At 34.8% G+C, this 21649-nt stretch overlaps 5 protein-coding genes across 6 annotated transcripts in view; 3 read left to right on the forward strand and 2 right to left on the reverse strand.

Annotated features, from left to right (window-relative positions):
* Positions 1–1659, forward strand: part of LOC106303373 — a 6506-nt gene extending 4847 nt beyond the window's left edge. The window contains exons 2-3 of the mRNA XM_013739658.1: positions 840–1075; positions 1387–1659. Of these exons, the coding sequence (XP_013595112.1) occupies positions 840–1075; positions 1387–1467 (317 nt within the window). The 3' untranslated portion in view covers positions 1468–1659. The remainder of the gene's footprint in view (positions 1–839; positions 1076–1386) is intronic.
* A 1829-nt stretch (positions 1660–3488) lies between these two features.
* LOC106305988 (protein trichome birefringence-like 24) lies at positions 3489–5564 on the forward strand. Of its 2 annotated transcripts, XM_013742432.1 has the most exons (4): positions 3489–3798; positions 4061–4353; positions 4611–4849; positions 5024–5564. In XM_013742432.1, the coding sequence occupies exons 1-4, from the start codon at positions 3582–3584 to the stop codon at positions 5403–5405; spliced, it is 1131 nt and encodes a 376-aa protein (XP_013597886.1). In that variant the 5' UTR covers positions 3489–3581; the 3' UTR covers positions 5406–5564. The 2 variants fall into 2 exon arrangements, with proteins under 2 accessions (XP_013597886.1, XP_013597885.1); XM_013742431.1 differs by having other exon boundaries at positions 3490–3798; positions 4611–5564.
* Positions 5565–6339: 775 nt separating this feature from the next.
* On the reverse strand, positions 6340–7761 carry LOC106305989 (probable WRKY transcription factor 53). The gene is made up of 3 exons (XM_013742433.1): positions 7199–7761; positions 6957–7088; positions 6340–6874 (listed from the first exon to the last, which is right to left on the reverse strand). Exons 1-3 carry the CDS (start codon positions 7582–7584, stop codon positions 6427–6429), a joined length of 966 nt encoding a protein of 321 aa, XP_013597887.1. The 5' UTR covers positions 7585–7761; the 3' UTR covers positions 6340–6426.
* Positions 7762–13610: 5849 nt separating this feature from the next.
* On the reverse strand, positions 13611–16992 carry LOC106305987 (probable polygalacturonase). Its single transcript, XM_013742429.1, has 6 exons — positions 16564–16992; positions 15361–15481; positions 15059–15233; positions 14890–14960; positions 14049–14528; positions 13611–13957 (listed from the first exon to the last, which is right to left on the reverse strand). The coding sequence occupies exons 1-6, from the start codon at positions 16912–16914 to the stop codon at positions 13800–13802; spliced, it is 1356 nt and encodes a 451-aa protein (XP_013597883.1). The 5' UTR covers positions 16915–16992; the 3' UTR covers positions 13611–13799.
* A 559-nt stretch (positions 16993–17551) lies between these two features.
* Positions 17552–20353, forward strand: LOC106307123. Its single transcript, XM_013743997.1, has 6 exons — positions 17552–17756; positions 17970–18124; positions 18217–18434; positions 18762–19377; positions 19451–19984; positions 20066–20353. The coding sequence occupies exons 1-6, from the start codon at positions 17575–17577 to the stop codon at positions 20194–20196; spliced, it is 1836 nt and encodes a 611-aa protein (XP_013599451.1). The 5' UTR covers positions 17552–17574; the 3' UTR covers positions 20197–20353.
* The last annotated feature ends 1296 nt before the right edge of the window (positions 20354–21649 follow it).

A 21649-nucleotide genomic window follows, 5' to 3' on the forward strand; every position in this document is an offset into this window, starting at 1 on the left:
AAAAAAACTTAATTTAATTTTACGTTTTCACGGGAAAATTCGATTTTGAGGTTTTGGCGAAAAACTCGATTTTGATTTTTTGGCGGGAAAACTCGATTTCGAAGTTTTGACGAAAAACTCGATTTTGCGTTTTTGGAAGGAAAACTCGATTTTGTTGTTTTAGTTGAAAACTCGATTTTGCGGTTTCGACGGAAAATTTCGTTGTTCAGTTTTTGGCGAGAAAACTCTACTTTAAGTTTTTTTTTATGAAAAACATTATTAAATATTGTATAATAGTTGTGTGAATCAAAATAAAAGGGTTAGAATTTAAACCCTGGTCCTATTAGGGCCAACCCTATTTAAACCCTGTTTAAAAAATGAGGGTTAGGGTTACAAATGGGTTTGCAGGGTTAGGGCTAACCCTGTCACGTTGAGCCCATATTAACATCCCTAAACATATATATACAGTATATATTTGTTGTTTCATATGTATGTTTTGTGCGTGTGGTTTTGTTTCTCTTTGTTGTTGTATAGGCTATATATTTGAGCTCTTCTGAGATTTTTTGGGCAAACGATACTTATATTGAAGCTTAGGTTACAGAGTTTTGAAACAGAAACAGAGCCTCTTTGGCTAAGCCATCAGCGACTACATTATAACTACGAGGCAGAAACTTAAACAGGATAGATGAAAAGGAGTTACTCAACACACCAAGCTCTTCTGAGATATCATTCTGATTTTATTTAAAATAATTGAATTCTATACCAGACAAAAGTGTAACTGGGTTCAAAAGTATTGTCGGATAAGGTAAACTGGGCTTTTGGCCCATTAATAACTCTGTTCTCTTATAACTTTTTCTGAGTCACCGCCTCGGGATCTTTAGTTGAGATCTGTCTTACCGGTAACATCATCTCTCTGTCTCTGTGTCGGCCTAAAACCTTGTCTCTAGGGTTTATCATTTCCATGGAGAAACAGAATCCTCAGCCAGTCTGCGGCCAAGAGGCTCTCCTCCTTCTCAATTGCGTCACGGAGTCTCCGTACGATTCAGAGAAATGCATCCGGTTCCTGCAATCTCTCAGAGAATGTGTTCTCTCAAAGGTTTCATCTTTACTCCCTCTCGTCACTGATCTCTACCAGTCTTTCGTTAGTGGGGTTTGCAATTTACATCATCTCTATCGAATCTTAGTTACTTTTGTTGGATCGTACTTAAATATTCACTTTTGCTTCAAGGACAGTTTGATAGAAAACATTTGAAAAGTTAGCATTTTTTTTCTATGAATTAATAATGTAAATGCGAAATTATAACATATAGTAAAGGAATGATTAGTTTTTTTTTTTTTTTTTTCATTTGAATGTTCGATTCCAAACTAAACCAAATCTTTTTTCTTTATTGTTGTTGAATGTAACAGAAAGTTAACAAGTTCGTGATACCGAGTCAGGAACATGCCAGTGAGGGAGCAGGAGGCTCAGCTACCAAGCCACCTTCATAACCTTCTTTGTTTCCCATTTCTTTTGAGATGTAATCTCACATACTTGATTTCATATAAGACTCGGAACTAGAGGTTGGTTTCCATATTGTAGCCATTTTGTATGTTGAAAACTGGAAGGAGCTAAAGAGAAATATTCAAGTGGCTGTTTGTTTCTCTGTAAACTACTTTCTGATGCGAAATAAGTTCAGACAATACTAGCATACACAAAGCTTCTGTTTATACTGAACCATCTCGAAGTAGATTTTAGGGGGATAGAAGCTGCTGCTTCCTTTACACCTTTTTGTTAAGCTAGTTCCACTTGCAATACAAAACATACGTCGAAGTAGATTCTCGTACTCTCTCTCTCTCTCTCTCTGCTTCTCCATTTGTAGGTTCATGGTCACATATAGAATGACAACTTCTCTTGGTTCTGATAGTTCCCGTCTCCTCCTCTTTCTCCATTGCTCTCTCGTTGGTTTCCTTCGTCGTCACCACGTATCTCAATCACACCTGCACAGAGATTCCAGCCACAGAAACATGTTAACTTCCTCTAATTCTAAATCTAACACACTACCATTAGTGAGAAACGTCAAAACGCATCAAAGAAGAACCACTTGAATTACTTCATCAGAAGAAGAGTTCGAGTATTCGACAGCCTTTTCAAGCTTCTCTAGCATCTTCTCCGATTCACCGTGCTTCTTCTCCCAATGCTTAAAATTAGTCTTATCGAATTTGAGAAGGTCTCAAAACCAAGTTTATTGATCCATATATTATAACATGTGTGACATGTTGCCGATCCTAAGGTAACAATCAGTTGAGATTAGTCGAAAGATATTTTTCATGAAATTCTTTTATTTTTGATAAAATGAAAAATATGGCTTTGATCCCATAGAGAAAAAAACGCTTGTGAAATGAGAGCATACTATTAATATCTCTCTCTCTCTCCCTACAAACTCATGTTCCTTTAAATTTATAAAGGACATAAGTGTATAATACAATGCATTAAAGTAACAGGTAATCGGCTAATTGTTAATATAGATTTTTCTTTCTACTATTTTTTTTTTTATAAAGCTGACTTATTATGAAATTACATTTATGAAAAAAATTACATAGACGATTCGACAACCGACAAACACTACCTATTTTATGAAGATCTACGCCAAACTGTATCATCTGAGCCTTCCTATGAAGATCTATTCCAGACCAGATTTACTTGCACCATGTTGAATATTCCTTGTAAACCTTTCTTCCGTAGCCTCCATTAATAAATCGCTCTTTCCGGAACTTGAAATCTTGGATTTCCTGTAATTCGCAAAAATTTGCATAGTCTGACGTTTGAACCTCATACCTAAGTGTAGAAGCCTTTAAACCTTAACCAGTAGGGTAGAGTGCTTTCACCAACTATCTTTTTGTTTGGATCATCATTTTTGTGGAACTTTAAAAATGCTCAGAGATCATAAGTTGTTTTGTAATGAAGCAAGGCTAATTGATGGGGGACATAGAGATTGCAAGTTGTTATGGGACGTCTTAGTCATTAAAGTTATTAAATGCGATAAATTCAATTCAGTCCGGATGATATTCCAGTCTATTTTAGATTTGATTTGTTTTTCTTATTCAGGTATTAATTAGTAACATCTATTAATAAATCTTTATTTAATGTATAATTATTTAAATAAAAATAATTTAGTTAAACATTTATTGGTTAGTTAAAAAGAAAAGAAATAAATTTTGTATGAAAAATTGCATTGAAAAAATATAGAATGACACTTAAAAAACTAGAAGGTGTTAAAGGTAATAAAAAACAAAATTTGTGTAAAATGACCTTTCTTATTTGACAAAACAGTGTTTGACTACTATAAATCGAAAACATTTTTACCCAAAAAAATAGAAAACATTACCGTAGCTCCAAACTTCAGTATCTTGAACTGTCATATAATCAGATTTTATTTTTATCGAAAAAAAAAAATCAGATTATTATAATAATACGTCTTTATTCACTTATCTACTGTATGGTTCTTTTTTAGAAATGGTCCAATGATTTACAATCAAAGCATAAAGAAAAGTCCAGAGCATTTGTCGGTCTAATAAACACACTCATACCAAGGACACAACACACTGTTCATATCTTCCTTGAGATGAAGCTGAAGGTGTTCTCAGTCTCCAAGATCCATAAGAATGTGTTCCTCATCAAGCTCTTCTCTGCTATTCTCATAACAGGTCTCGCTTTCAGTCTCTTCATTTTCCACTCCAGCGACTTTTCTCCAGTCTTTGCTTCGGTCACCGGAAGATTCGAAGCACGGTTTCTGCCGCCGAAGGTTATCGTACCGGAAAATGAAGATCTCATTCCTCAGGGTAAGATCAGTTCTATTTCGAATCACCCATTGTGTTTTTGTCTGAATTTTGTTCATGAGCAACAACTCTGAGATCTATAGGAGCTCTGTTTCTTGATCTGCAAGATCTAAAGAACTGTGTTAAGGGTTTTTGTGAGTATGATTTAGACTGAGTTCTTGATTTACTGATCTTTGACTACTGTTTGCAACTTCTTGATTTTATAGTTGACCTCACAGTGGAAGCTAATAATATACTCTCTTTTTTTTTTTGTTTCTTGAATCAGATATTGAAATAGAGAAGTGTAATCTCTTCGCTGGTAAATGGATCCCAGATTCATCAGGACCAACCTACACAAACAGCTCATGCGGTAATCTCATCGACGGTCACCAAAACTGCATCACCAACGGCAGGCCTGACCTAGACTTTCTCTACTGGAAATGGAAGCCTCATGACTGTTTGTTACCACGTTTTGATCCTCGAAAGTTTCTTCAACTTATGAGAAATAAATCTTGGGCATTCATCGGTGACTCCATCGTGCGTAACCACGTCGAATCTCTGCTTTGTATGCTCTATATGGTAATAATTTTTGTTTTATAGCCTTTTTTTTTAATGACTAGAAGGTTTTGGCCGTACATCTCAATAGGACGATTCCTAAATGATGTTAAATTAACTTTCATTAGGAGAGTAGACCTTTCTTAACAAGATTTAAACCTATAACTACTTAGACACCTACTATATAATCTTAAAAGAGTTTTAGCCACTAACCCAACTCTAAGTTGATTTTTGTTTTGATATTAAACTACAAATATTTTATTTTTTTGCGGTCTCTCCAGGTAGAAGAACCGGTTGAAGTGTACCACGACAAGGAGTACAAATCGAAAAGATGGCATTTCCCTATACATAACTTAACTATATCCAACATCTGGTCGCCATTTCTAGTCCAAGCCGCTATTTTTGAAGATTCAAACGGTGTCTCATCCGCAGCGGTCCAGCTACATCTTGACAAACTCGATGAGACATGGACCAGTCTGATGCCTACCCTAGACTATGCGATCATCTCAACCGGTAAATGGTATCTTAAAGCCGCTGTTTACCACGAAAATGCTAAACCGGTCGGTTGCCATATTTGTCCGGAAAAGTCTCGCTTGGAAGAGCTAGGATTCGACCATGCTTATAACGCCTCGCTGCGTAACGTCATGGACTTCATAGCAGATGAAACTAACCGTAAAGGTACGGTGTTTTTCAGGACTTCGACTCCAGACCATTTTCAAAACGGGGAGTGGCATAACGGTGGGACGTGTAGGCAAACCGAGCCGGTGAGTGATGAGGAGGCTGAGATGAAAAACGTACATAAGATACTAAGAGGTTTGGAGATTGGTCAGTTCGAGAGAGCGGTTAGAGAGAAGACGGGTGAGGACGGTGGTGGTGGTGGTGGTAATGTAAAGCTTTTGGATTTCACCGGGATGTTATTGACTCGACCCGATGGTCATCCGGGTGCGTACCGAGCGTTTAGGCCGTTTGATAAAGACAAAAATGCAAAGGTACAGAATGATTGTCTGCATTGGTGCTTGCCTGGTCCGATTGATTACTTGAATGATGTTATATTGGAGACCATAGTAAATGGCTAAACCGGACTGAGCAAATTGTGGTTGTTGGTTCATTGCCAATTGATGAAAGAAATGAGACCCGGTTCTCTGGGGATTAATAGACTAATACAGAACAAATTTGTGAGAAGTGTATTATATCGGTTCGTGGGAGCTAGCAAAACCGGTTTGGTAAAGGACTTATTTTTTTTTCGGTTCTGTAAAACATTGTTTTTTTTTTTCTGTTAGTATAAACCAATATTGTGTATTTAGAATTTAATTCCTGAACTGGATTTTCATCAAATATTGGAAATCTTTTGATCATTTCCCTTAACTTATCAAAATGCATTATTAGGAGTAAAAATATCATTTGATATACCTAGTTGTTAGCATGTCCAAGTAAATTAATATGCATGAATTATTGGGTGAAGAAGACAAGCAAAGTAAAAACAACGAAAACTGCAAAGTTGATGGAAGCATACAAGAAGGAACCGGAAGATTACAACAAGAAGTGTGCTGCTATATATTGGAGAATAAAATTATTATTGAATCGTATTATTGGTCTTCGTACATAATTCATTCAACTAATCTTTTTTATCAAAATATTATCATCTATATCAAAATCAATTAATCTTTATCAAATGAAACTTTTATAATATTATTCGCTTTAAGCTTCACAAATTTACATAATTCACTTCATAATCAGTTTTTAACAGTTCATAATAGTTGTGGATAGTTGTTCCACAACTAGACATCTTGTTTCCCAATATATGCTACCAATATCTCCAAAAAAAATACTTATTATTGAAATAGTGTTCAAGTCCGGTTGAACATCTTTATTGTGCTTTGTTAGACTCGGATTACTTTTCTAACCAGGAAATACATGGATACAAGTTATCCACTACGTGAAATAATGTTTTGATGAATACATGTTGGAGCAAATTAGCTCAATATCCTAAGAAGAGTGGAATACGGGGGGTTGGGGGTGGGGAGTACAAGTTCTCCTGCATGTTATTGTAAGTGATGTTCCCTGGATGACAATTGTTATTATTCTCTATTACATGTTTTAATAATAAATCGAGTCTGGTAAAAACGTGGGAAACTCCGGGTTAATCTCAACCGTTGGATTGAACCAATCAACAACGTCGAAGATAGGGGAACTCTCCATGAGTCCGCCGAAATAGTCGTTGGGAGTCCCGTAATCATAAAACGGCGGCGTATTGGGGAACAACGAGAAAACGTCTTCACCTTCGTCAAGCCCCTCGGTTCGAACAGTTAAACTGGTTTTGAGACTCTCGAGAAGGTCGTTAGGCTTTTGAGCTATGGGTGGTTTGGTTATGGTGTCTTGCTTCTCCGGCGAAGCCGGTGGAGGAGGAGCTGCTGCGGTCGCACGTGAGCAAGTGTGTGTTCCTCTGTACGTCACTTCGAAAACCGTTGAATCACTGTCCGATCTTTGGACCTGCTTGGTTGCCCAACAGTTCTGTGTGCTACGGTGCGTGCATCTGTAGTAACTCCTGTAGTTCAAACCAATCGAATTAACATCATGATGATGATGGTGAACTGTTATAGATGATGTATTAATGATGATGATGTTACCTGGGGAACTTGGCGCCCAAAATGTCTTTCTGACCATACTTTCTCCAGCTATAGACGTCATCTTGATGAGGTCCTTCTAAGCCTCTCTCTGGGCTCATTCTCACTTTTTCTGTCCACTTTGGTAACATCTTCCTGCAAAATATTTTACCAAAATTTAAATTAATTTTTATAATATGATATTTATATCATCACATTATTCAATTTGGTGAATTGTAAATTTTTCAGAATTTTTTTATTGTTACCTTTTCTTTGAATTGAAAAGGTGATTTTGGCGATGAGTATTGCTGGAACCTCTTCCATCAAGGAAATCTTCACTTCTTGGACTTCCGTTTATCGACACCGGAGATTCAGGAATCAGTGTCACCGGAGCTATAGAACCCGCCTTCAGAATAAGCTGTACAGGCGGCGCCGACGACCAGTTTACAATGGCAAGAGATTTCTCGTAGGAAGAAAGTATCTGCTTCATGAGAATCTCGTTCATCTCAGCCGCCCGAGATGATGATGATGGCGGCAACGATGATGGCTCTCCAAGTCGTGCCTGGAGCTTTTTGGCCGCCTCAAGTCCAGAAATGAGCTCGCTTACCAGTGTTTTTTGTTCCCAATTTAACATATCCTTTTTACCTTCCATTTTAAGTATGTCTCCCAAAATAGTATTTTACTGATAAAACCCTTAATTTCTCAAATGATTAGAAAGTGATGAGAAATAAATATGATGTGTGTAAGTTAGTAAAAGATTATATTATCTGAGTTTTATGGTGAGAAGATAAGAATAGATAATAGACTGAAGAACCATATGATGAGAGAAAGAAAGTGTTATATGATTGTGGAGAAACTGATGAGTGTTGGTTTGGAATATAAAGGCATTGGATTTGAGTGTTTGAAATTTTTGACAATAAATAATTAAAATACGTATTTTTATATAAAGTTTGTTTTAGAAAAAGAGACAAAACTTTCAAAATGAAGAAAAGTCTTTGGTATAAGGAAGTATTGGGCCAGAGTGTATCTATTACTGGGGTCTGTGGTGGTGGTAGTGATCAGTGAATGAGGTTACAAGGTCAAAGGCTGACCAATTCAACTTTGCAATTTTGTTATTATAGTTATGATTGTATAACCAAGTAAATCATTTATTTAAATATAGACAACAAGGTTTTAAACAAACTGTTGCTTTCAATGTACCCTTTAAAAACTACGACTTTGTACATGTGATTGAGAGATTCTCTATTATTATTTTCCAATATCTGTTTTATTTGATTCTTTATTAATATACAACAAACAACCTACGTTCTTTCGTTGATCTTTTCGGTTGTAAACTATATCATATGTGATGTGAATATTGTCAACAATAAAAGATGATTCACATTACATGTTATTATACTACTAGGTAGAATTTATGAGTAGCATTGCAGTTGGTATTTTGTATATTATATTGCTACTTACCTTTCAAACTGAACATTGTTTTAGTATTTTCACATGGATTTAAAAGGTTAGTTGTTCTATTATACAATTTATACAACAAGGTTGAATCTTGAAAAATCTGTTATACTTTACATTTCCATCATTTTTATTAAAAGTAAATGATAGATTGTGCTGAAAACATAAAACAACATGTTCTAAAACAAAATATTAGTATCAAATGACAATTGATTTGAAACGGAACGAGTAATCATGTGCCAACTACTTAACTCCCCATCTCATTTTCTAAAAAAAAAAGACAGTATAGTATGACAACTGATTTGGGACGAGATGAGTAATCAAGTGTTAACTCTCCACATCCATTTTACTTATATTTGTGTGCTAATCCAAGTTGCTAACTGTGTGTAGTTAAGACTATTAAATTCGAGAGGGCAAAAACATTTATTAGAGGTTTCGAGAAAATGCAGAATTTTAGGTAAATTTTACTACTCTATATATACAAATTTATGATAGTTTAAAGTTTTTCTACATATTAATAAACAATAAATATACTATTTTACTTGTTATTTGTAGTTTTATCAATAAAGTTTCACCACTCATAATTTTAGTTTTTAATTTATATTTTAATTTTACAAATAAGTGCATTAATTATATCTTAAAACATCATACATTTGTAAACAACATAAAAAGCTAGAGCATCATATATTTGTAAACAAATGGAGTATTATCTAGTGTATGATAAGGTCTAGATTATATGTTAACATTTATTTATATATTCCACTAAAATCAGTCATCTAATTGTGTGATAATACAAGTGTGAATTTGTGATAAGGTCTTTGCTGACCAAGTCCACCATAAAGCTATCTCATACAGTCAGATTGATATTCTGTTCGAACATTCATTCATTCTTTGATTGATACTTTCTAACTTTATTGGCCATCGAAAAAAGTTTCTTATGTATCTGGACCACTTATATGTTGGAAGTAATACAATCTCTTATATATAGTTATTATTTATGGCAGCATACATTCTACCGATTTTAAGTTGCATAGTTATGACCTAATACAAATTTGCTTGATGATTACAAAATAAGTCTAAAATTGTTACTTAAAATGCTGAAGATAAACAAGTTCATAACGACGAGGAGTCACTGGTATTCGAGTCCAAAGTCTGATGCAGTTGTTTTCCATACTCATTTTAGTACACTTGTTTACTGTAAAAATATAATATCGTTTTACTATAAGAAGAAACGATGTCAACGTAGGAAAAACGTTACGGGGATCAACATATTTGTATTTTTTGATTATTTTAAAAAGAATCTGAAGGAAGGATACACAGAAATTTTCTAAGCGACAATATGAGTCAAGAGGTTGGACCGACGACATTTCAAACCTCTCTCCGCGTCGAGTTCCCTTTCTATTCCTTTCTACACTTTTTTTTTGTTGTAAAAGAACAAAAAAAAAATTAATTTTAAGAAGAAAAGGGAAAGTATTATTTTACTTTTCTACTCTGTTGGCACTTAAAATGAGTCCTAATGGCGTCACTTTCTTTGCGTCATTCATCGTTTTCCCGATCTCTAGAGTCTAGAGACAATGGACACAATAATATTCTTTTTTATTCTTAAGTTAAACTCTGTATAAGTTGCCAATAAAAAAGAGTTAAACTCTATAGAAACTCTTGACGCGGTAACCTCTTCTATTTACAAATTAAGAAGTTCGTTGAACTCATCTCAACCCAGCTAATTCAACTTTATTCATTCTGACGATTTATATTTATCACTTCTACTTTCTAGAGTTAGTTTGCTATTTACTTTCAAATAATCAGAATACATGCAAGCAAAAGTATTCCTGGAAAGAGTTAATCATTTTTTTTTAAATCAAATATTATATTGATTGGAATTATACTGTAATGTAGATTTTCTAAGTTAATTAAAACTATGTTGTAATGTACTAGATTATATTTTGTATTTTATAAGATTATAGTATAGGATAGAAAAGAATTGTAAGATGTTATTTGGATTTTTAACTTATCGGGACAACGAATATGTTGAACCAAACACGTACAACGAATAGATGTTTTGATTAACATTTTATGTATATATCAATTATTGAATTTTTTATTTTTATTTTTTTTGTAACTGGCTTTATGATCTAATTTTTTGTTCAGATGATATAACAAAAACTCTTTAAGGTTCCGAACCAGCTTATAGTTCATTTTACATCTTCCCCGTATAATTAATTAAAATGAATTTTAAACACAATTAGTTTAAAAGTGGAATGAATCAGCTCACAAATAATGATTCAGTTTGACATCCTCACTCAATGCTTCATAATTATTCCAAAAGAGTACATAATGGTTTTTCTGAAAAATCTAGTTCGTTAAACTTTACGCGGCATTAATCATCGCATTTATTCTAATCAATGGAGGAATATCTTTGCGTATGTGTCTCAGCAGTCTCAACGCTAAGCAGCAATATTTAATTCGTATTTCTGTAAGAATGAAACAGAAAATAAATTAAAAAGGCAACTTGTAAGTTGCACTCATTAAAATAGCAATGAATTAATAAAGTAGGAAAATGCCAAACAAAAAATAAAAAATTCATGTACGGAAAAGACACGGCTTTAGGACACCCACAGCAGGGGAAAACTGCCATTTCATACCCTACTTATTACGATATAACCAATTCATACCTGAGTTATCTTGTCGTGTTAAAACATGCCTAAACTTTCAAAATTTTCAAATAACATACCTAATGTTTATTTTTTTGGCCAAACTATACCTCAGTCGCTACATCAGCTGCCATGTCATCTAATTTTGCTGATGTGGATGTTACGTCAGGTAATTTTGCTGATGAGAATGCCACATATACATTTTTTTAATAAAAATAGTCGTTTTATAAAATAATTTTTTAGAAAATGTAAAATTTTATAAATTTTAATTATTTACTGAAATTAACTAAATAATTAAATTTTAATCTTAAATAAGATATATATTTAAAAATGTTTCATCATATCATAATATTGTTCTTATAAGAGTTATATATGTATTGTAATGATTCAAATTCAATGTTAATATTGTAGTCATGTTATTCTCGATTAGTCATGATTTTATTTATTTAAAAAATTTATGATATGTTAATCTAAAATTTTAAAATGTAAATAAATACTCATGATTAATCAAGAGTAATACACTGCAAAACTAGTATCGAATTTGAATCACTACAACACATATATAGCTCGGTATTATGATATGATCGAAACATTTACGGATATATTTTATATAAGATTAAAATTTAACTATTTAATTTATTTTTGTTAATTATACTAAATAATAAAAAATTATAAAATTTTACATTTTCTAAAAAATATTTTTATAGAACAGCTATTTTGTTTTTTCAAAAAAAAAATGTACATGTGGCATATTCGTCTGCAAAATTAGCTGACGTAACATCTATGTCAGCAAATTTAGATTACGTGGAAGCTGATGTGATGACTGAGGTATGGTTTGACCAAAAAATAAACATTAGGTATGTTATTTGAAATTTTTGAAAAATTCATGTATGTTTCAGCACAACCGTATAAGTCGAATATGAATTGAACATACTGCAATATGTTGGGTATGAAATGACCATTCCTCCTCCCACACAACTGTATAAATTCTACAAAGTTTCTCTGACAAAAAGTTTAATATTAAATATATATAGATCAATAAATAACAGACAAGTGGCCAACGCTTCTCATGACTTCGGACAAAATCTCTTCATAAAAAAACGTTCTCCTGTCTCTCTCATGTGTTTCTTTACCTTTTTTTTTTTCATGTATTATTTTAATTACCGAGAGATCTATTGAGAATTGCACCAATGCTGATGGCCTTAGATTCGGTTAGAGAGAGTCAAATGCGAATTCCACACTTTCACACTTGAAATAAATAAATTGCAGTATTTTTTTGACATCAGTATTGTTTGCCATCGCAAATTCTCAATTTAATTTGGAGATATTCTGAAATTTAACAGTGCAAAATATTCTATTTCTTTTGTTTAATTTTGACATTGTTTTTTTCTTCTAGAAAATTTTATAAGGGAAAGTAAGAACTCAAGTATTAGAACATCTCCAATGTATTCTATTTTTCAATGATACTATATTTTTTTCATTCTATTATAAAGTAAAAATGAATTTACTCTGTAAATAAAATATTTTTTTTAGTTCATTACTCTATTTTTCTTTCTAAAATAAAATACTATTGAAATATAACTCAATTTTTATTCTATTTTAAATGAAAAAAATAAAATACCTCTACTTCTAGTTGTGTATTTTAAAAGCTACTAGTGAAACTAAGTCAAAGCATTTTAGCCAATATCTGAAATGGAAAGAACCAAAAATATCCAAAACTCATATTGAATTGAAAATTTTCAAAAATATGAATGATTTTTATATTTTTATATCTAAAATATTTGAACCGGAACTGAATAGAGAACCAAACATGTATTCAAATATATATAATTAGTAATTATAGATATATAAAGAAAATAAAATATGTAAATAAAAATATAATTTGAAAATTATTAATATATCCAAAATATTTCAAAAAAACTAAATTATCTAAGATTATTCAAACTATAAAAAATTATCTGAAATATCTAAAATAATTCAAATTATCCAATTTTTTATCTGAATTATTTGAATTATTTTATCCAAAAATATTCTATAATTTACCTGGCCAAAATAACTAAACCGGGCTAGAACCAAATTGGTATGATTATTAGGCAGTTCTTATCCGAACTGACTTGAGCTCAAAAACTATCCATAATGTACCAAAATGTGGTTTATCCGAACCAAACCAATACCTAAAATGCCTAAGTTAAATAGTGGAGGAAACATGCGTATCACCCACGTTGATCCGACGGCGCGTGGGATGAGAAAGTTGAATTTGCCTGTGAGCGCTCAAGGGAGGATCAACGAGCCCATGATCTAAGCCCATATATTATTTTACGAGGCTCAAATGTAAGAATCTAAAATATTTTTTTTTCTTTTTGAGAAAGGGTTTAACCTATATACTCGAAGCTAAGAAAATGAAAGTTTGATCACACATACCATGCAGATTGTAAGGATATCAGCATGAATTTCGTTAACTGTTTACTCTCCGGTGGCTAAAATAAAAGGAGAGGCCTATGTATCGAAACTAAATTCAGTTATTTCTACAACGTGTCAACCACATTAGTAATATAAACAACTAGGCTATAAACTCCAGTGTACATGAGGGATGTACTTATAGAATCTATTTTGATATCTTTCTAAAAACACTCTAGCCCTGAAACCAGACTTTACTATATAAAATTATTCAACATCCATTATTTTAAAATTTTGTACCCATTATATAATTTCATTTTTAGAGTTTAAATTTAGAAAATACAAACATATATATAGAAAAAAATCAGAAGGTGGAAGAACACGAATAAGATCCGCCGGTAGTTCTCAGCTCTGAACAAGGCCAAGGGCTGACCTTGAGTGAAGTTCCAATAACATCGGAACACTTCCACGTCCGATACGAATTCAAACTTCCATGTAGATTAATCTCACTCAGACATATCCCTGTCAAGTATATGTTTGCCAAAGTTATATAAGAACCAATATAAATATATGACCAGTATGGTAACTATTAAAAACATATATAAACTTTTACCTGTAAAAGGTGAACCCTTAAGGCCTTGAATGGAGCCGGCGTTTTGAACGTTAACCCCCCAAACGTTATTAATATGTATTCCTTTAACGATTGGAAGAGCGTTCGGGTTATAAAACGCGTCAGGGTGATCTCCCGTGTCGCCAGCGATCTTGATCCCGTACTTTGCGTTTTCAACATAAACGTTAGAGATTTTGATGTTTTTGATGTATCCTCCACGACCAATGTTTGTCTTGATGTTGACTCCAACGCCCATATTGGAGAGACTGATGTGTTCTGCTACGATGTTCTTGATTCCTCCTGATGTTTCGCTTCCTATTGCGATACCTGCGTATGGAGAAGATCCTGTGATGCGGCGTATCGTTATGTTTGAGCTTGGACGGCCAAAAGCGATTCCGTACTCGTCCCAACCGCTTTTGATGGCTACAAGGTCGTCCCCTGTTGAGATGTAGGAGTCTTCTATGCAGACGTTGTTGCTGGAATCTATCAACAAATTTAGAAAACATCGCTGGTTCAGACACTTTTATCACTACTATTATGAGCAGAACCGGTCTTGGCATAGTAACCTTGAGTCCCTAAAAATTTAAGATTTAATATGCATGACATAGGTCCGCAAATTTTTTTATAAAATTTTTATTGAAGTTTTTATTAAACTGTTTTTGACCCCAAAATCTCGGACCGGTTCTGATTATGACCTGCATTCTCTAGCGCGGAATAGCTACTGTGTGCACATGCACACTAAAAAAAATGTTTCAAATTCCTACGTAGACGTGTTTGATATGTTTACAACAACCAATCTAGTAGTCTATTGCTGATTTAAAAAGAGTTTAGAGTTAGACAGAACCTGGATCGATTCCATCGGTGTTGGGGGAATCTTGTGGAGCTAAGATGGTAACGTGATGGATAACAACATCACTGCCATAGATCAAAACGAGGAACATATTCAATACCAGAAGAAGAAGAAGATATATCTATGGTTGGGAAATTAAAAAGGTAGTAATTAGCTTTTGTACCTGCAATAGACAGGGTGAATGTTCCAGAAGGGTGAGTTCTGGAAAATAACATTGGAGATTATGATCGCCTTAGAGTTCTTGAACTCGATTAGATTTGGTCTAGTGAACTTTAGTGTTCTACTGCGCCACATGTTCCACCATACTTCTCCTTGACCGTCTATTGTCCCGTTTTGTCCTGTGTGTAGATGATAGTATTGCATTGTGATGTTAAAAAGTGTTAACGAGATCATTTCACCAAAAGGACCCAAAGGAGAAATACTCTGCTCCTCAGCATGTGTATAGATAAGACGGTCCAAACTCACCAGTGATGACTACATCACGAAGGCCATCACCATGAATGAAGCTAATATACCGAGCCCCTGGTAACTCCCTCCCTCTTCCATAAGATGGCAACGGATCAATCAACGGCCAGTTCCATGTATCCTGTCGTTAACACAAACATATACCAAAATGTCACATTCTGCAGTAATTGATTAATATATATATAACAAATACTAGTGGTTTTGTTTTCACAAACTTGAAGACAAATGAATCAGAGAATCTAACCAAAAAAAAAAAAACCTGAACCCGAGGTTTAACATATTTGGCAATATCCATGTGAGACTCACTAAACTGACGAGTCCACACTCTCAGCATTAAAAAATACTTTAATAAATATTTCTTCAATTTAATGTTTTATCATATCAGATTTATTTATTCATTTATTTATTTATATGATGTACACACTAGTTAGTAGAGGATAAAATATCCCAATTTTTTTGAGAAAATTGGATAACGCCAAGGACAAAAATTGCCAGCTATCTATGGGGTCAGCTTTGGAACATAGACATAAAAGCAGTACACCCACATGCATACAATAACGTTTTTTATCCCCGACGGTCCCATGATGCTCTGCTCGGCCCAAGAGCCAACTAAGACCATGTTCAATGTTGTATACCCACGATAGAATCTCTTAGATAATTTTTATTAATAAAATAATTATATAATTAAATTTTATTTTAATAAAATAAAATAAACCATTCACAAAAAAATATGTGGAAAAAAAAAAAGAAATTAAGAGATTAAAATAAAATTTATTTTACATCTTTTAAATAAAATACATATTTTATTTCTAGATCATACTTTTAATTACTTTTTTATATTTTAAGACCTAGTTAAGAAACTTGCATTAAACATGTTCTAATCCATGCCCAAAATTACCTATTAATTATTATAATACGTGCATGGTTCCCAACTCTTTTTTGTTTTTTTCAACTATTTTTTTTTTTATCACAATCTAACTTGATCAATTTATTAACATTTTCAAATTTCAGATCCAAGCAAGCCGTCAAGAAAAAAAGCACAACTACTTTTGTAATAATTCACTTCTGTCTGACAATTTTGATATTAAATATCTGTCCGAGCAGCTTTATTATCATTGATAGAGATAAACCACTTACACTAGCAGCAAGTGTGAAAGCAGAGAGACAACTCACAAATAATTTATTACATTGAAAAAATGGTACCTGAACAGCTTTGATAACAGCGCCTCTAGCCAAGAAGAGAGTCATATGGCTAGTGAGACTGAAGCTCTCCGTGAGAAACACTCCCGGAGGTATATACAGAACCGTGCCTCCTCTTCTCCTCAGATGCTGAATCCTATATATCGCCGCCCTAAACGCCTTAGTGTTCACCGTCCTTCCGTCCCCGACGCCGCCAAAGTCTGTTATCGAGATCTTATCGTTCCGGTACTTTAAGGGAACTATTCCTGAACATGTCGCCTCCGAGTCGCCATAGCCATAAGCCGAAGAAAGAGCGGTGAGTAGAAAAGCGGCGAAGCATGGGAGGAAGACAACTGATATGGAGAGTGGCCACATTTTTGCTGTTGTTTCTTTGGGAGGAGAGAAAATATTTTTGGAGGATTATTCGTTTCCTTCTGATTTGCATTATTTACTCGATAAAGTGCGCAATTTATAAGTACGAAGCGAAAGTAAATGTGTGTGAAACAAAAAGAAATTAATTTTATTAAATTAGTTATTAAAATTTTAAAAAATAAATATTTTTTTAATAATAAAATATTATTATTTTATTTGAGTTTTGGATTATTTAATTTTTAATTTTTAATTTTATTTTTACGGTACAAATCGATATCCGGTAAAAAAAATCGGATATACACCGAGTATTCAGGCAGATACGGATTGAATCGAATTGAATAATTGATTATTCGTACAAAACGAATCAGATCGCGAATACCTCAGAAAAAAAACTGGATATGCGATTTTCGTGCCCACCCCTAGTCAGCTATCCAGTCATTCGAAATATTTGATGCGCAAAGGACAACGTTCAATAGGAGGAAAGCATACATGTATGTTAACGGAAAAAAAAAATGTATGTTAACGGGCCACTATAGGTATAATATTTTATTTGGGCCACAGGTCGTGTAAATTTCGGCCCAAAACGGATCTTCAATAAAAGAAAAATGCAGTAGACGGCGACCAGAAAATTTCCAAGTGAGGTCAAATCAGAAAATTTCCACGATGGAGATGGAGACGGCGACTCCGTTGGTTCGTTTATGCTTAGAGGAAGCTTGCAAGAGCAGAGATGCGGTTGATCGATGGCGTCTTCAGCGTCGTAGCCTTGAGCGTCTGCCTTCTCACCTCGCCGATGCTCTTCTCCGCGAGCTCCTCCTCCGCCGTCTGCTTTTCCCTTCGCTACTCGAGTAAGCTCTTTGACTCTTCGTATACTTTCTTTTCCAGCTTCCGATGATCGTTTCTCGAGCCGGAACGATGAAGAAATAGCATGAATCTGATAAATATATGCTTCGGATCTTAGTATTTTTGCTTGGAGATTTCGTTGATTTGCTTCAGTAGATTTCATGTTGAATTGTTTGCGTTGATCTCTATAAAATCTAAACGAGACGCTTTCGCTGCAGAGTATTCAAATATTCTGTGGAGAATATAGATCTCCGAGGGGAAAGCTCCGTCAACGGAGAGTGGATGGCGTACATTGGAGGCTTCGTTAATCTTTTCTCTCTGAATCTTTCAGATTGCCCTAGAATTAATAACTCCACGCTCTGGCCTATCACAGGTATCTATCTATCTTATTCCGACTTTGCAATGGAAGCTTATGATGGTGATGATGATGAGAAATGTAGATTTGGTTGTTTTTTTTTCTTTCAGGATTAACATGTTTGAAGGAGTTGGATCTTTCGAGATGCTCAAAGGTAACGGATGCTGGTATAAAGCATCTCCAGTCTGTTGTGAATTTGGAGAAGTTGTGGATTTCGCAGACGGGCGTTAAGGAAGCTGGGATCTCTCTTCTTGCTTCACTCAAGAAATTGTCTCTTCTTGATTTGGGTGGCTTACCTGTTACTGATCACAACCTGAGCTCCCTCCAGGTACAAGGTTTTATATTGTGAAATTCTCCATGGTATGTGATTGAATTGTGTAGTTAAGTAGTGATCATCGATGTAGTTGGTGTAAGAACTCTGCTAAGATTGTAATGTAACGTTCAAGGTTTCTATGCTGGGTATGGAGTATATTATGTGCATAGAAACTAGTACCCATTAGTCCATATGCAACGTATTTCACAAGTCTATTCAGTTTTAGTATACTTGCAATTAGAGTTTTTAGGTTCCAACCTCATGTATTAGATAAACATCCATGGGTGTGAACAGTCATTACTTTTTATGTTTTTCTGATTCCCAGTTCTTTTTCCTCCTCAGGCACTGACGAACCTGGAGTACCTTGACATCTGGGGAAGCAATGTAACCAACCAAGGAGCTGTCAGTATTCTCAATTTTCCAAACTTGTGCTTTCTTAATCTCTCGTGGACCAGCGTTACACAAGCTCCAAACATTCCGCATCTTGAATGCTTACTCATGAACAAGTGTGCCGTTGTCTCAGTATCAAGCACTCACAGCTCCGTATTAGCTTCCTTGAAAAAGCTCGTTTTATCCGGAGCTACGTTCAGTGCTGAAACCGAGGTCTTTTCCTTCACCAGCAAAAGCTCTATAACCCACTTAGACGTTTCCAAGACTTCTATCCAAGACTTCAGCTTCTTAGAAACTATGACTAAGCTGGAGCATCTTGATCTGAGCTCAACAGCTTTCGGGGACGATTCTGTTGAGTTTGTGTTATGCGTCGGTGATACTCTTAGGAATCTCATTGTCTCGCATACAAAAATCACTTACGCTGGGGTTGAAATTCTTTCCGGACATGTCCCGCGGCTCGAGACATTTTCTCTGTCCCAGACATATATTGACGATCTGTCCATCTTGTGTATCAGCACCAGGATGCCTTGCATCAAAGCCCTTGACTTGAGCAGGACCAGCATCCGAGGTACACGTATAAACCTTTTATAATCTATTTGAATGGATAATAACAGATCTAACTCTAACTCCACTACTTTCAGGATTCATCCAGCAACAATCTTCACAAGAAGAAGAAGAAGAAGAAGCAAAGCCGTCTCTAGCAGCACTAAAGTCTTTAACTGCCCTTAAAACCTTGAGTCTAGAACATCCGTACCTAAGTGACATTGCTCTCTCCCCTCTTAGTAGCCTTACCGGTTTAACACATTTGTCCCTGAAAAGCAAATCCCTCGCAGATTCCACACTCCACCATCTCTCGTCTCTCCCAAACCTAGTTAGCCTCGGCTTTCAAGATGCAGTGTTGACCAACCTCGGTCTCGAGACGTTTAAACCGCCGTCAAGCCTGAGAACACTCGACCTCAGAGGCTGTTGGCTTTTAACCGAAGCTGCTGTCACCGGTCTCTGCAAAAAGCACCCTCACATCAAAGTGATGCATGAGTTTGCTCTAGAATCCTCTTCTCTCGACCAAAACAAAATTCTTCCTCGATCATCTCCTCCGCAGAGTGTCTTAAAGGTAGGGAGGAGGAGGAACAACCAGAGCCCGGAGACTTCTGCTGCTGTCTCCAGAAGTTTCATAGGTATGCCTTTTTCACTAACAAGCAGAGAGATGTGATTAGCAGAGGTCAAAAGTTTTAATTGTTTGATATTTGTGGATGCAGATCAGAGGGTGAAGTATAACAGGGAAGACTTGTTTGCTCTACAAGATTCCACCTTGTCGCGTTTGCTTCCACAGGAAGGAGAATTTGTCAGCGTACCGGAGATTCTAGCTGATGATAATTCAGTGATCTAGTTGATGAACAAGTTGTATTTTAGCATCACCTGAAAAAGACTATCTTAGCATCTGTCTTGTTGACAGATAGCCTCATTTTCTCTTCCTCGAGTTTGCAAGGCAGTTTTGCATTTTGGCAGAAACCGCAAAAAATAAATTGTATCAGTTTTTTAACATTCAACCCTTGGTATTCAACAGAAAAATGAAAAAAAAAAAAAGAACTCGGTTGATAGAAAGAGCCTATTGACAAAGTCATGGTCTGAAAGCTAAGTTTTCATTTGCGGTTTTGTACATTTCACTCATCACATTCTGTCAGATGAAGAAAGGACTTGTGGTAACATATTTAGCTCTCTATTTTTAATACGATTGTATGGATCCGATTTCTTTTGGTATATTTCATTGGAAGTTTGTGTCTGACTTGGACCTTGAACATGTACTAACGACAGCCCTCGTGACACGGCCACGTTACTTGTTGCCCTTTATACAATATCCAAGAAGTTTCGTCTGGTGATAAGAATTTGATGCAATCCAATAATTATATAACGCGTATCCCTTAATAATACTAGCAATCATCTGATAAGACCGCTTATTAATTACAATTTTTACGTCTTCAAGTACGATGTATTCTATAAATAATACTAGTATTTAAATATGCTGAATTATTTCGTGTTCATATGTTCGTTATTAGTATAAAGATTAAATGCCAATAATTATGGTTATCACATCACAATCGTGCTTATTCAGACGATGTAGCTATAAGACAACGGTTTCAACTGTATTTGCGCACCGTATAATTTACGAGATTGTTTGAAATTGGTCAAGTCACTACAAGAAAACTTCAAGGATACTGAGGGAAAAAATCATCGGAATTTCGTCGGAATAACGTTATTCCGACGACATACCGACGAAACAAGTCCTCGGAAATAATTCCTCGGAGTTTCTTCTTTCCTCGGAAATCCCTCGGAATTTTCTGACGGAATTCCGAGGAAACAAATTTCCGAGGAAATTCCGAGGATCACTAGTTTGTCGGAAATCTCCTCGGAATATACCGAGGGAGAACTTCGTCGGGATATTTCCTCGGAAGTTCATCGATCGATGCGTTTTTGGACATATATCCATCGATAGATCCGTTTATAAAAAAAACGTTCGGAATATACCGAGGGACATCTTCCTAGGAATATACCGAGGGACATGTTCCTCGGAATATACCGAGGAACATGTTCCTCGGAATATTCCGAGGAAAGGTGTCCCTCGGTATATTCCGAACGTTTTTTATAAACAGATCGATCGATAGATCCAAAAACGCATCGATCGATCGAGTAAAAAATATAATTAATTTCCTCGGAATGTAAAAAATATTAATTTATTTAAAAAATAAAATTTTTGAAATTTAAATTCGAAAATATAAAATTAAAATTAAAATTGAAATCATATTAATTAATATTCAAAGTTTCACAAATAAAAATAAAACATT

Source organism: Brassica oleracea, chromosome C7, assembly GCF_000695525.1.
Source record: "Brassica oleracea var. oleracea cultivar TO1000 chromosome C7, BOL, whole genome shotgun sequence".
Classification (NCBI taxonomy): domain Eukaryota; kingdom Viridiplantae; phylum Streptophyta; class Magnoliopsida; order Brassicales; family Brassicaceae; genus Brassica; species Brassica oleracea.